At 39.7% G+C, this 13920-nt stretch overlaps 1 protein-coding gene across 3 annotated transcripts in view; it reads left to right on the top strand.

Moving 5' to 3' along the window:
* RAPGEF5 (Rap guanine nucleotide exchange factor 5) overlaps positions 1-13920 on the top strand; it is a 225194-nt gene that overhangs the window by 59093 nt on the left and 152181 nt on the right. For all 3 annotated transcript variants that reach the window (XM_078059361.1, XM_078059362.1, XM_078059363.1), the window contains one exon: positions 4586-4652. In XM_078059361.1, coding sequence (XP_077915487.1) covers positions 4586-4652 — 67 coding nt within the window. The remainder of the gene's footprint in view (positions 1-4585; positions 4653-13920) is intronic.

Genomic DNA, 13920 nt, shown 5'->3' with positions numbered 1-13920 from the left:
CCATTGCCCAGATAATGGCCCCCGGGTGCTGCCTCCTGAGGTTCTTCATTGGAGCTCAACACTATGTGACTATTTGGCTGTCAGAGCTGAGAGATGTTCTTGAGTGGGGACTTACTGTTCTTTTCTGCTGCAGGATGAATTGTGCAAATGATTGTCAAACAATTGGCCAGGTTGTAAACTGTCACTACATCTATACTAGTTATTTCTTAGAAGAAGATGAGGAGGTGGGGTGATCCTTGTACTGCTATTACTTTATTTAAGATATTTTCAGAGTTAGCACATCTTTGGTATTTGATATAAGAAAGTCATGGTTGGATTTGAAAGACGAGAAGGTCACTTAAAGACAGAACTGCTGCAGGGAGCTGGGAGAACAATGGAACAGCTCAGGGAAAGCGTTCTTGTGTAAAAGCAGGGTCCTTCAGTTGAATTGACTACAGATAACAAGCTAGTATCTTATGCAGTGGTAGTCTTGGGATAGTGATTCATAGAGCATTCCTTGAAGTTTCAGGTACTCTGTTAATTTATTCAACAGTTATTTACTGAATGCCTCTTATAGACTAGGTTGTGTTCTAAGTGTTGGGGATATAACCATGAACAAAACCAAAATGTCTAGTCCCACAGAGCCTACAGTCTAGTAGGGGAGGACAGACAATTTCCTAAATAAACAGATTTAAGTTGGTTAAAGATAGAAAACTTCATGAAGATACATAAAGTAGGAAATGAGGGATATGTAGATAAGGGTCAGGAAAGAAGTTGACAGAGACTTCAAGGCTGTGAGGCAAAAGTGAGGTGGCTATCTGAGGGAAGAGTGCTAGGTTAAAGGGATAGCTGGTGCAGAGGTCTAAGGTGGAAGCATTAAAGTTGAAGCAAATGTGAAGCGGGGGGAGAGTTGTCAGGCACTGTGAAGACTTTGGTTTTATACTGAGGGAGATGGGGAGTCATTTGAGGATTTTGAACACAGGAGGGACATCATGATGTGACTTACATGTTAACAAGACCACTCTGGCTCCTGGGTAAACGATTTGATGGCTGGGACAACAGTGGTGGTGATGGTAGAGGTGGTGAGAAGTGGTCAAATGGGAGATACACCTGGAAGGTAGAGCCGATAAGATACCTCTCAAACTACTGAAGACATCTGCCCACAGTACCGGCACTCAGGACTTTCTGCTGGAGAATTACTGGGCCTGCCTTGGGCTGTTGATAAGCAGGGACCTTGAGAAGCAGCCATGGGAATTTGTAAATCTGTGGGCCCTGCTGGGCCAGAGCTTCCTGCTGGCACACACACTCTGGGATGGGTCTTCCTTCCTGGGGTCACTGCTGGTCTCTTTCTGTCTCATGTCACTTGTCACTGCCATTACCTGCTGATGCCAGCCGGGGTTTCTCCGCTTCCCTTCTCTGAACACTGACAAACCACACGGAGCTTCTCTCTTCCTCTCCTGCTCACTGATCCCCTCGAGTAATAATGGCAAACTAGGCAAGTGTTAGAGTTGATTCTTTCCTTTATTCCCCCTTGCCCTGTTTCATTACCTGTTTTGATCTGACATGGGAGAACTTTGTCTTCACTGGGTTGCACTGACATGTATTTACATACATAAAATCAGAATTTATCTTATTTCATAAAAATACATTCGTTGGGGAAAGAGAGTCTGGTATTTTGGGGCATTTTGGCATAGAGCTGGGGAGCGGACACAGTGGTGAGGAAGGAAGGAGTGATGAGGTGTGATCCTCCCCTCTTTCTAAGCTCTTTCACTGTTTGCCTGTTACCATCAGAGCCGCTCCTAAGACCTTACTCTACGCCAGGTCAGATGCAGATGCCGGCCAGTGCAGGGGGGGATGGGGCACAGGAACGGGAAAGGAAGAGTATTTCTGAATTCTAGAGTTTTCAGTAGGCTGTAGGATAATCCCTGAAGGTTTGGACTCTGAGAGGAGCAGGACCAGGTCTCAGTTTTAGAAAGATAATCCTGGTATCTATGGGAGATTGGCACAGGAGGAGAAGCCAGAGACAAAGAAGTTGGTTAGAAGATAGTAAAAATAATTTGTACAAGAGAAGGAGAAGGCTTCAGTTGTCAGTGAGGCTTAACAGGGGGGAACTGAAGGAAACAGAGGGAATTGCCACAGGGTGACCATGGAGCTGAGTCGTGAGAGGCGCTCGTAGAACCCGCGGAGGCACAAGGCAATAGGAGTACAATGTAAGTTATGTTGACTTCACGGAGCCCCTAGAAAATAAGGTTCCTGGAATTGCCCCCCAGAGCCCCTTTGAAGGCACATGGTAAAACAAGGTGAGCTCAGGGGAGATTTGGGGGCTGGAGAAAGACTTGAGAGCTCTGGTTGTGGTGATAAAAATGGGATGAGGGCTGCAGGACAGCTCTTGGGAGGTCATCTCTGTCTGTCTTACACATACTTCCTTCAGAATTTTTTTTTTTTTTTTTTTTTTTTTGCCAAGGCATGTTTTGTGCTGGAAGAATGACCGAAGGTAGTTTTGCTCCTGAACAGGGACTAAATTATTTGTCAATAAACCATCAGTGGCTCAGCCATTACTCACGAAGTAGCCATTATCAGTCACATACACAAGAACTTCCCTTGGAATTCAGAGTTCCTTTCAGCAGTTTGTTGAAAACACATTCATGGTGGGATCTGTGCTGGTGCGAAATACCTCATGCCTTTGACCTCATCGTTGAGCTATGTGCCGGGGTCTGAGAAGCAGGAGCCAACGTGACCAGCCTCTGCTTCACTGCAGATGCAGACGGGTGCTGAAGCCCTTGCTGGTGCCCTCGTGCCCAGTGTGTTTGGCTCTCGATTTCCTGTCACATCTGTTCAGTCACCTCATCTTAACCCTATACACCTGGTTGGATGGCGTAGGTTATAAAGGGTTGCAAATCTCTTCTCGATGGAACATCATGTATATGGAAACCTCATGAATAGATCATTTTAATAATAAAGTTCATTGTTCAAAATATGCATTTTCAGGGTAACTTGCTTTTTGGGGAATACGGGAAGTTACAACACTCCGTTCCCACTGTCTTTATCGGGAGGATTTTTAGCTCATGTTTCAAAAAGACTTGGCAGCACATGTCATTACGGGACTTGACAACATCAGCCCTGCTTTGTACCCAGATCATGCAGTTCTTGTAAAGACAGTCGTTTTTCATCCACTGCTCTGATTTAGAGGGTTGTTGTTGTTGGGGTTTTTTTCTATAAAAGGTTTTAAAAATATAGAAACAGGAAGCTGATGCCAGAATCGATCCGACTCGCTTTTCCGTTCTTAAAGAGCTTCTCCTTAGCCCTCCTGCCCCGCCAGGCGAGTGCGGGAGCCGGCCCACTGCAGTTACGGAGATTGAAATCAATCGGAGCACTGCCATTCTGATAACACTGCCCTGTGGGGCAATTACCGGCGACCCCTCCGAGTCCACGGGAGGCGTCGAAAGGATTGCTGTGGAATAGATCTGGGAGACGAGTACATATGTATCAGTTGGCATGAATTTTTTTTTCTTTGACCAAGCCAGGAAAAAAATGTCATTCTATAAAATTTGCTTTAAGTAGATAATTTTAGTACACCTGAAACTAATGTAATATTGTGTGTCAAATATACTTCAATTAAAAAAAAGGAATAGATAATTTTATATATTAGTGTATACATTTGTGTGGTGAAAATTTTTTCATGAGTTCCATTACCAAGGTGATTCCCCTAAACAAAGTGATCTTATATGTTGTATGTCTCTTTAGTTATTTAGCATATGCACAATTTTCTTGGCTTCTCAACCGGGCTATGGCATTTTCTCTCTGTCTTTTTTTTTTTTTGAGAGCTTAGAGCCTTCTCAGGTATAGGCTCTGATATTTTAAAAAAGAGTGAAGAGCTTCTGCTGCTATTATATTCCACATAATTCCTGTCACAGTATTAGGCCTCTAATAGACCACTTCAAAACAAATCTGTTTTAGGTGAAATTCAAATGTAGTGGGAAATTCATGTGTCAGATTTTCAAAATCTGGACTCCATTTAGACTAGGAGGGAATTTTGGTACTTAACCACCTTCCATTCACATCTGTTTATGCTTTGTGCATGCCCACATTTGTAAATCTCGTGTGTCAGAACTATTCTGTGATACCATTTGGAGACAAATATTCGACTCTCAGGATTTAATTGGTATATTGTAAAGAGGTTCCTGCTAATTGATTTTGAAGGAAGAGTTGGGCCGCAACAGAGCTAGATCCCCTGGCATTTTTGACACCACATTATCTGCATGGGTACTTTCACTCACATATTAAACAATAATGCCATTGGGGTGCCTGCGTGGCTCAGTCGTTAAGCGTCTGCCTTCGGCTCAGGTCATGATCCCGGGGTCCTGGGATCGAGCCCTGCATCGGGCTCCCTGCTCGGCAGGAAGCCTGCTTCTCCCTCTCCCACTCCCTCTGTGAGTGTTGTGTTCCCTCTTTCGCTGTGTCTCTCTCTGTCAAATAAATAAATAAAATCTTAAAAACAAACAAACAAACAAACAATAATGCCATTATTTGCCATGTGTTCCCCATAACTTGGTAGATAAATTTGAGCAACCACAACTAAGAGTAAATCATTCTTTGTTTTTCAAAGGTCTCATCAGAAAATGGAAGACTCGGAAGAAAGCAGTGATGAAATTCTCGCTCGTCTAACGTCTGCGGTAAGGCATGCAGTTTTCCCTGCCTACGGGGGCAGAAAATAAGAAGGGCCAGGGTCTTCAAAGGAAGGCGTTTGGGTAGCAATGCAGAGAGGAACTTGCTCTGTAGGTGCACGTCAATGTGGGAGGCCCACATCAAGGCAGAAGGAGACATGGCATTGACTTGCTATCCTCAGTGCAGCTTCTCCAGCAAGATCATAGATATTCCTGGTGGAAAGTTCCAGAACCGTAGCGGGGGCGTGATATCTGATTTTCAAAGTACAGTATGACTTAACCTAGGGATTGTTGTGACCTGCCACACAAAGGAGAAAAGACCTTATGTTTCATTAGGGAAAAAAAAAAAAGAATTACCTCAACCAACAAAAGACCAGGTCGTTGGTTTCTAACGTACTAGGTTGCAGCATTATCGGTTGTTTTCTAAAGCCACTAATCAAGAGTTGGTAATTACCTTGTTAGTTGAGGAAAAGCTCATGCCCTTCTTAATAGAAAAAGCTAGCTATGGTTGCTAATCATTGAGCCCTAGTTTTTGACAGACTAACTATCCAGACACAATATTTATCCATTGGTTTGGCTTTTTGGAAACTTTTCTAACCTCTCCAAAGAGTCTTCAGTTCTGCTTTAACTTCATTATTGAAATGGTAATTGCTGAAAATTGTGCTGGATTGGGTTGTGTATGTGGATGAAACTGATCTTTCACAGAGTTTTATACACCAGGTCTTAGCATCTGCACACAGCTTGAAAGTTAAAAGTTGCCTTTCCTACCCTTCTGGAATGTAGCTTAGAAAAGTAGTTTTTTACTAAATACAGTGATTGGTGGTATAAAGCTTCATGTGAAATGGAATCTTGATAGCATGTTAAGAAAAAAATATTTCAAGTGACCTTTGCAGTTTTTTATTTAACCTTTTTTTAATTGAGGCATAAATGACATACAACAGACATTAGTTTCAGATGTATAACCTGATGATTTTGTGTTTGTATATATATTGTGAAATGATCACCACAATAAGTCTAGTTAACATCCATCACATCACATAGTTACAGAATATTTTTTCTTGTGATGTGGACTTTTAAGATTTGTTCTCTCTTAGCAACTTTTAAATATACAGTAGTCACCATGCTGTATAGTACATACTATGACTTATTTTATAACTGCAAGTTTACCTTTTGACTCCCTTTACCCATTGTGCCGACCCTTGAACTTCTCACCTCTGGCAACCACCAATCTGTTCCATATATCTATGAGCTTGTTTTTTACTGTTGTTGTTGTTTTAAATTACACATATATGTGAGAATGTGAGATCCTATGCTATTTCTCTTTCTCTCTCTGATTTATTTCACTTAGCAAAATGCTTTAAGTTCTATCCATGTTGTCACCAATGGCAAGATCTCATTCTTTTTTTATGGCAAAGTGGTATTCTATTGTGTGTGTGTGTGTGTATCACATCTATTTTATCTATTCATCGATGGACACAGGTTATTTCCATATCTTGGCTATTGTAAATAATGCTGCAGTGAACGTAGGGGTGCATATATCTTCCAGTGTTTTTGTTTTCTTTGGATAAATATCCAGAGATGGAATTGTTGGATCATATGGTAGTTCTATTTTTAATTTTTTGAGGCACCTCCATACTGTTTTCCAGAGTGGCTACACCAATTTACATTCCCACAAACAGTGCACAACAGCTCCTTTTTCTCTATATCCTCTCCAACATTTATTATTTCTTGTCTTTTTGATTATAGTCATTTGGACAGGTGGGAGGTAATATCTCATTGTGGTTTTGATTTGCATTCCTCTGATGATTAGTGGTGTTGAGCATCTTTTCAAGTACCTGTTGGCCATCTGTTTGTCTTTCCTTGGGAAAATGTGTATTCGGGTCTTCTGCCCATTTTTCAGTTGGATTGTTTGGTTTTTTGCTATTGACTTGTATTTGATATATATATGACTTGTAAATATTATCAGATATATGAGTGGCAAATAGTCCCATTCAGTAATTGCCTTTTTATTCTGTTGGTGGTTTCCCTTTGCTGTACAGAAGCTTTTTAATTTGATATAGTCCCACTTACTGATTTTTGCTTTTGTTGTTTTTGTTTTTGGTATTGGATCCAAAAAATCATTGCCAAGACCAATGTCAGGGAGGTTACTGCCTATATTTTCTTCTAGGAGTTTTATGTTGTTTCAGGTCTTTAATCCATTTTGAATTTATTTTTGTTTATGATTTAAGAAAATGATCTAGTTTAATTCTTTTGCAGCAGCTGTCCAGTTTTTCCAATACAATTATTGAGGAGATCATACTTTCTTCACCGTATATTTTTGGCTCCTTTGTCATACATTAATTGACCATATATGCTTGGGTTTATTTCTGAACTTTTTATTCTCTTCCGTTGATCTGTGTGTCTGTTTTTATGTCAGTACCATAGTGTTTTGATTACTGTAGCTTTGTGATACAGTTTGAAATTGGGGAGCATGATGCCTCCAGCTTTGTTCTTCTTTCTCAAGATTCCTTTGGCTTTTTGGAGTCTTTTGTGGTACGATGCAAATTTTAGAATTGTTCTATTTCTGTGAAAAATGCCATTGGAATTTTGATAGGGATTTCACTGAATCTATAGACTGTGCAGTTTAAAATATTGACCAAAAAGGAGTACCTGTTGTGTGCAAAATCATAACAGCCATCTTTTTAGAAAGCACTCACTATGGACCAGTTACTGTGTTAAACATTCTATGTATTCATATATACACATACATATACATTCTGCTAAACTTCACAACAACCCTATGAAATAGGTGGCATTATCCCTGTTTTATAGATAGGAAGGCTTGTAGAGGTAAAGTAACTTGCCCAAGGTCACTCACCTAGAAAGGAACAAAGCCAGAATCTGAACTCAGAATTTTCTACTTCCTAATCATATTTCCTTACCAACTATGCCTCATTTTTTTGGTAATGTAATATATTATCGGGATAGTTTCAGAAGCAGCAAAGACATGTGAGATGTTTCCTACAGCCATACCAGGAAGACAAGTACTTTTAGAGAGTTCACGTACAAAGTGATTGGCAATTGAGCACTGAATATAGTGGTGTATAGATAGTAGATTCAAGAACAGTAACAGCTTCATCAAAGAGTCTTGAACTACCATTGAAGGCAGTCAGGATTTGAACATGTGGTAATTAGGAGGACATGTACTCTAGCAGTGGGGTTTATTGTGTGCAGGTGGAGAAAGGAGAAAGGGAAAATGCTGAGTAGAGCCAACTGGTTAGAGAAGAAGCTCCTGGTTAAGAAAAGTGAAAGACTTTTTGAACAACAGATTAACAAAATGAAATAGATACATAAGAAAAAAGAAAGATGAAGGGCACCTGGCTCAGTTAGTAGAGCATGTGACTCTTGATCTGGGGGTTGTGAGACCAAACCCCACATTGGGCATAGAGCTTATTTAAAAAAAAGAAAGAAAGAAAAAGTAGAGTTGGAGGTGGGGATACTGATTGAGAGGTTGCTGAAAACCTACTTTATTGTGATTTTTGTGGGAACAAAAAGAAAAATGAGTTCAAAAAGGAGCATAAAGAATTTTTAAAAAATCAGTAGGACTAGGTAAAGATAGAAGAGGACTCAGAATGGAAAAGTGATGATACTGTTAGGAAGTTGAGTAAAATATGTGGAAGGAAACATGGAGTTTGAACATGCTGAGTTTGAGGACAAAGAAATATAAAATATATAAATATTCAAGAAACATCTGGAGATGTGAACCTGGAGCTTAGAGAGGTCAGGGCTAAAGTTAGAGGAATCAGTCACAGAGAGGTTGTCAGTTGAAGAGCATACTTGGGAAACGTCCAAAGACAGGAAATGGAAACATGAACATCGTTGAGTAGGAGATAAAGCTGATTGGGGGCTTCCATCTCTTGCTTACTTAAGACCAACATCCAAAACAAACCCAATTAGGCTATTTCTCTTTCTTTAGGCTAAATTTTCATGATGGAAATTCTGGAGATAAGAAAACACAAATATCTTCCCTGGGCTTGACTGAAATTTGTGATTTTTGTTCACACAGTGTAATTGTCGAGCCACTGAGGTAATGTAAATTAGGCTAAGTTGTGAATTATGTGTATTAGATGCCTGTTTGGTGGGATGGGTACATTAGTGGCACTTACAGAAGAATAAGGGGACATGTGGTGTGGTATGCTGTGCTGCTTGGTCCAGTGAAGTCAGCCATTACTTAGATGGTGAAAAAGAACAGTGCTGAGTATCTATAATAAAACACTAACCTGGTAGTGGTAGTGATGGAGAGTTTGTGGACATATCTTGAGAGATGAATTAAAATTACAAATCATGGGGCACGTGGCTGGCTCAGTTGGTAGAGCGGGTGACTCTTGATCTTGGGGTTGTGAGTTTGAGCACCCCTGTTAGGTGTAGAGATTACTTAAAATCTTTTTTAAAAAATGAAAAATCGACTGTGCTGAATCTAGGAAGAAAGATCACTGAGGAGGAGGGCAAAATCTAAAATTCTGGGATCGTTAACTAGACATTCTTACTCCCTTGTATTCCTTCTAAAAGCTGATTTGGTTTATCATTCTCATCAGTTTCATTTTCTCTGAATGGTACTGCTCTCTCCCTTTTCTCATTTTCTTCAGTTCATCGAACTTTATCATAGAAGCTCTGCATTTAATGCTTTGAATAGAATTTCTAAATTCCTTCTCATAGGGTATAGTATCACTCCTCCAAGAAGTACCACTGAGCTGAAAAAAAATTATAACCCAAATTATAAATGGAGTGTTGGCTACAAGTTCTAGAAGACCTTGAAGCAAATAAATACCCCCCCAAAGCAAAAATTCATGCTAGGATATATAATGTTTGGTGAAAGTGTTAGAGAAAAAGAAACCTGCAATGAAATTTCTTTTAACACCTCTCTAGAAACAAAAAACATGGTTATAACTGACTGCTGCCCATTGTCAGTGTCACAAAAACATCTTCTCCTGTTCAGTGCCCAGAAGTTGTGATGTAACTCCATCAGTTTTCACATCACCTGTGAACTTGTTCTCTTGTGATTTCTAGCATTCTTTGTAGTTAAAGTCTTGTTCTCACTTTTTTTTACATTTGAGATTCTACTTTCTGGATAGAACGGATCTGGTTTACTCTCATTCACTAAGACCTGCACTAAACTTAGGCCTTTGTCTGATTCTTCACCCAATTTGTCTTTTCCTTAGAGTTCTTTTGGGAAATACTTGTTACAGAGACATGAGGAACTGGGTCTTAATAAACAGGCAGTTGTCTTGTATCATCCAGTGCCCGATGGAACTCAAGGATGCAAACTTTTCAAGATGCTCTGTCTTGCTGGCTCTCCCCTTCCTCTGCTGTTGCCTGTCCTTGTGTTCTGCTTTTGCATATTTGGATCTCCTCTCCTTTGCCATCTCACCTGAAGCCTAGTCATTTTCTCTAAGGATGTGCCTTTCACAGGACTCTGTTCATACCCTTTCTGGGTCTGGGGAGCATGTAAGGTGACTAGGATTCCCTCCATTTGTCCTTGATGAATCTACACGTGGGGTTTGGTACATTGGAGGAATCCCTTTTTGAATAGTAGTATCTGAAGATAACAGTGACAGCTTTCAAGATGGTACCAGTTCAGGAAGCAGAAATAGCATGGGATTTGGGTTTTGATGAATCTTTAGAAAGTTAGAATTCTCTTAAGAGATTGTGCACCAAGTTAGCAAGATTTGGAAATAATCTTAGGTTAGTGAGAGTGGGGAAGATTCAGTCACATTTAGTACATGATGAGCACAATCCAGTGATGATTTTTACCATATGTAGAGATAGATTTTTTAAAACACTGAAATGCTAGTTTCCACTCACCCTTTCTTTTTCCTGGCTATCTGCCTCTTCTTTTCTGGGGAATAGAGAAATGGAGTGTAGTTAATCTCCCTTTTCTTAGTCTATCACAGACTCAAGTGGGCATGTTTGCTTAGAGCATAAAAGTAAGTTAATCCCCCAGGGAATGACTAACTTTCTGTCCAACTGCAACAGGATCATGAACATCTTGTTACTTTATATTTCTTATCTGTGGGGAACATAAAATTCCTACTTGGAATCCTTACCTTGGCTCCAATTTTTCCAGTGGCTTAAGAGCTTCTGTGTGATCTGGGGAAAGGCCAAATAGATTGAGTTTTGAGACAAAGTGTCAAAGGAGGCCCCAGAAGACAGACCTGGTTTCAAAGATCATCAAAAATGCACCAGAGGAATTGTAGCACATTTGGGGGCACAGTATTCATTGTTCTTGTTATTTATAAGGAGCCGTAGGACTCGTCAGTACGTTTCCTCATTATTCTTTAGAGCTACCCTCATCTGCTAGAGTGTCCACAGGGCCTTGGGTGTGGATCATAGGTCTCTGGGACCACTTGGACAGCTGCAGTTTTCCTCAGGTAGGATCTCACAGTGACACTTCACCAAACCGTGATTGTCAGTACTTGAACAGAGAGCTGAATAATAGATTGCTATCCTTTGTCAATAAAAATGCTTAAATGTGTTATATCTATTGCACATCAAAATGATTTTCTTCATCCTGGGAATAGATCCCTAAATGCTACATGTACACACACACGCAACTTTGTAACATTAATTACCGAGTTACCTCTATTTCCAAAGAAACCATCTACGCATACTCAGATTATGTGGTAATCTCATTTAACTCTAGCCTTGAGAATTTGGTTTTGGTGAGCAACATAATACGTGCTGTTTTGCCTACTGAAATGATGCCAGTGAGGGAACATTTATTTAAAAACATTTGTTCAGAAAGGTGTGAATGTATAGAACCCATTCAAGAATGAAACAGGTAGGTCTCAACAAACCCCTTGTGAATAGGAGTAGAAGTGTGTGTTTGTATGTGTGTACACATTCATGTATGCATTCATGTATATTATGGTATTTGGGTATCTCTTCCCAAGGTGAGGAAAAGCATTTTGATGTGCAATACACATAGAAAACCTAGACATTTTTAATTAACGAGGAATAGAAATACACCATTCAGCTATCAATTTATATATTGACCGTCATGGGTTTGTAAAATGTTACCATGAAATCTTATCTGAGGGAAGTTGAAAGTTTTAAGAGGATGATTCATGAACATTTCGTATTAGTTGCTATTTTGTGCATTTGTTTAAAATAGAACTTCTTATAGCTGCTTAGAGGAAATGTAATTTTGCATCCTGAAGGCAATGTTATAGCTTTATACAATATGTCCATATGTGCAGAAGGACCAGGAGGCATATAAAAGAGTGAAAATTACTTGAGTTTTTGGTAATAATGGAATAAGGTAGATTTTGACTTAGTTCCTGTTATTTTATATTGTTGTAGAACTTAAGTATATAATGAAATTTTATGTGAATACTGGGTAGAGATAATGTGAGTTCCACTGCTATATTTGTAAATGTCAAAATGATGGTAAAGCTGATAGTGAGTTGTCATTACTGTGGGTTATGTTTGCAGTTCTCTTTTATTTATCTGACACTTGGATTGTTTGAACATAAAGACTTTGCAATTTAAAAAATTCCACAATAGAAAAAATTCCCATAATGGAACCATTCATTAGTAACTCATTATTAACTTCAGTGTTTCTTAGTTCCTAGGTTATTTTTCTTGTATGTATACTTTTTACAAAAAAAAAAAAAAAAAGACCCTTTTATTTTGTGGTCTGTACTTTTCACCAAATACGTTTTCAGTGCTGAAAAGCTCCTCCTATGGCATTTTTGTGGCTCTAAAGTATCGTGTTCCATGGATTTTTCATTATCTCCTGTTCTGGGCATTGTGGTTATTTTCAATCTTTTGCTATTATAAACAATGCAGAGATGAACTTCTGTGGGGGGAAATTATTGAAGAAACTTGCTTGCAGATGTCATTTATCAGCATGCTGTTGGTTTAAGAAGACCAAGTGAGAAATGGGTAAAAGGCTAAGACTGGCTAATATTTATTGAGTCCTGACCTTGTGCAGGCATTCTGCTAACGCTTTTCGTGCACTGTCATATTTCAGTCTCCCAGAGCAAGATGTATTATTCACATTAGAGAGATGGAGTATTTAAGACAGGAAATATTGGGGTGCCTGGGTGGCTCAGTCAGTTGAGCGTCTGACTCTTTTTTTTTTAAGATTTTATTTATTCATTTGAGACAGAGATACAGAGAGAGAGCGAGAGCATGAGCAGGGGAGAGGCAGAGGGAGAGGGAGAAGCAGGCTCCCCGCCGAGCCAGGAGCCAGACGTGGGGCTCGATCCCAGGACCCTGGGATCATGACCTGAGCCGAAGGCAGACGCTTAACCATCTGAGCCACCCAGGCGCCCCGAGCGTCTGACTCTTGATTTCTGGCTCATGTCACCATCTCAGGGTCGTGAGATCAAGCCCCAAGTCAAGCTCCATGCTCAGCGGGGAGTCTGCTTGAGATTCTCTCTCTCTTCCTCTCCCTTTGCCCTTCCTCCCCAACTCTCTCACACACACAAATAAATACATCAATCTTAAAAAAAAAAAGTAGGAAGTATTAAGAGTCCACATTAATTTAAAATAACAGTTTAGGGTTCAAAAAGCTATTTTCCACATTGTCTTCACTTAAAATACTTCAGAGTTACTGAATAGGTCTCAGAAAGTTGGGTATAGGATTTGATTATAGAATTCTCTTCTTATTTAAACAATCTTATGAAATGAGACCTATGAAGTTAAATTAAATAGTATTTTAATTTTTAACTTGTTAGGAATCATTAAATACTGGTAAACATGGCTGCATAGTTTAGCAATTGAGAAATTCATTCAGACTGGTTCTTAAGGTCTTCTGGTTCCCTCGTGTGAACTCAGAGATACGCTCTGATTTTATAGCAGGCAAATCATGTTCCAGAACTAGGCTGTATTGACAAGTTATGACAAGGCCCTAAAAAGTGTTCAGGGATAATTTTTTGGAAGGCTCTGAGGATCTGTGTCACTATTCTTTAGTAGAGAGAATGGTCCTCCAAAGATGAATACATTACTTGACACCTGCAAATATTACATTACATAGCAAAAGAGATTTTGCAGTTATAATTAAGGCTTCAGACTTGGATTGTCTACATGGACCCAGTCTAATCACATGAGCCCTTAAAAACAAAGAAGTTGGTCTGGCAGGAGTCAAAGAGAAATGGCAGAAGAGAAGGTAAGAAAGAATTCCAAGCATGGAAAGGATACAGGGTGGAATGGCTGGAAGTGAGAAGTAGGATCCCATGTACAAGGACCAGAGAAAGGTCTCAGGAGCTCAGGGCAGACTGCCAGGGTCCAGCAA

The sequence above is a fragment of the Halichoerus grypus genome, chromosome 12 (assembly GCF_964656455.1).
Source record: "Halichoerus grypus chromosome 12, mHalGry1.hap1.1, whole genome shotgun sequence".
In the NCBI taxonomy this organism is placed as follows: domain Eukaryota; kingdom Metazoa; phylum Chordata; class Mammalia; order Carnivora; family Phocidae; genus Halichoerus; species Halichoerus grypus.
This window is presented reverse-complemented; position numbering and strand designations above follow the sequence as displayed.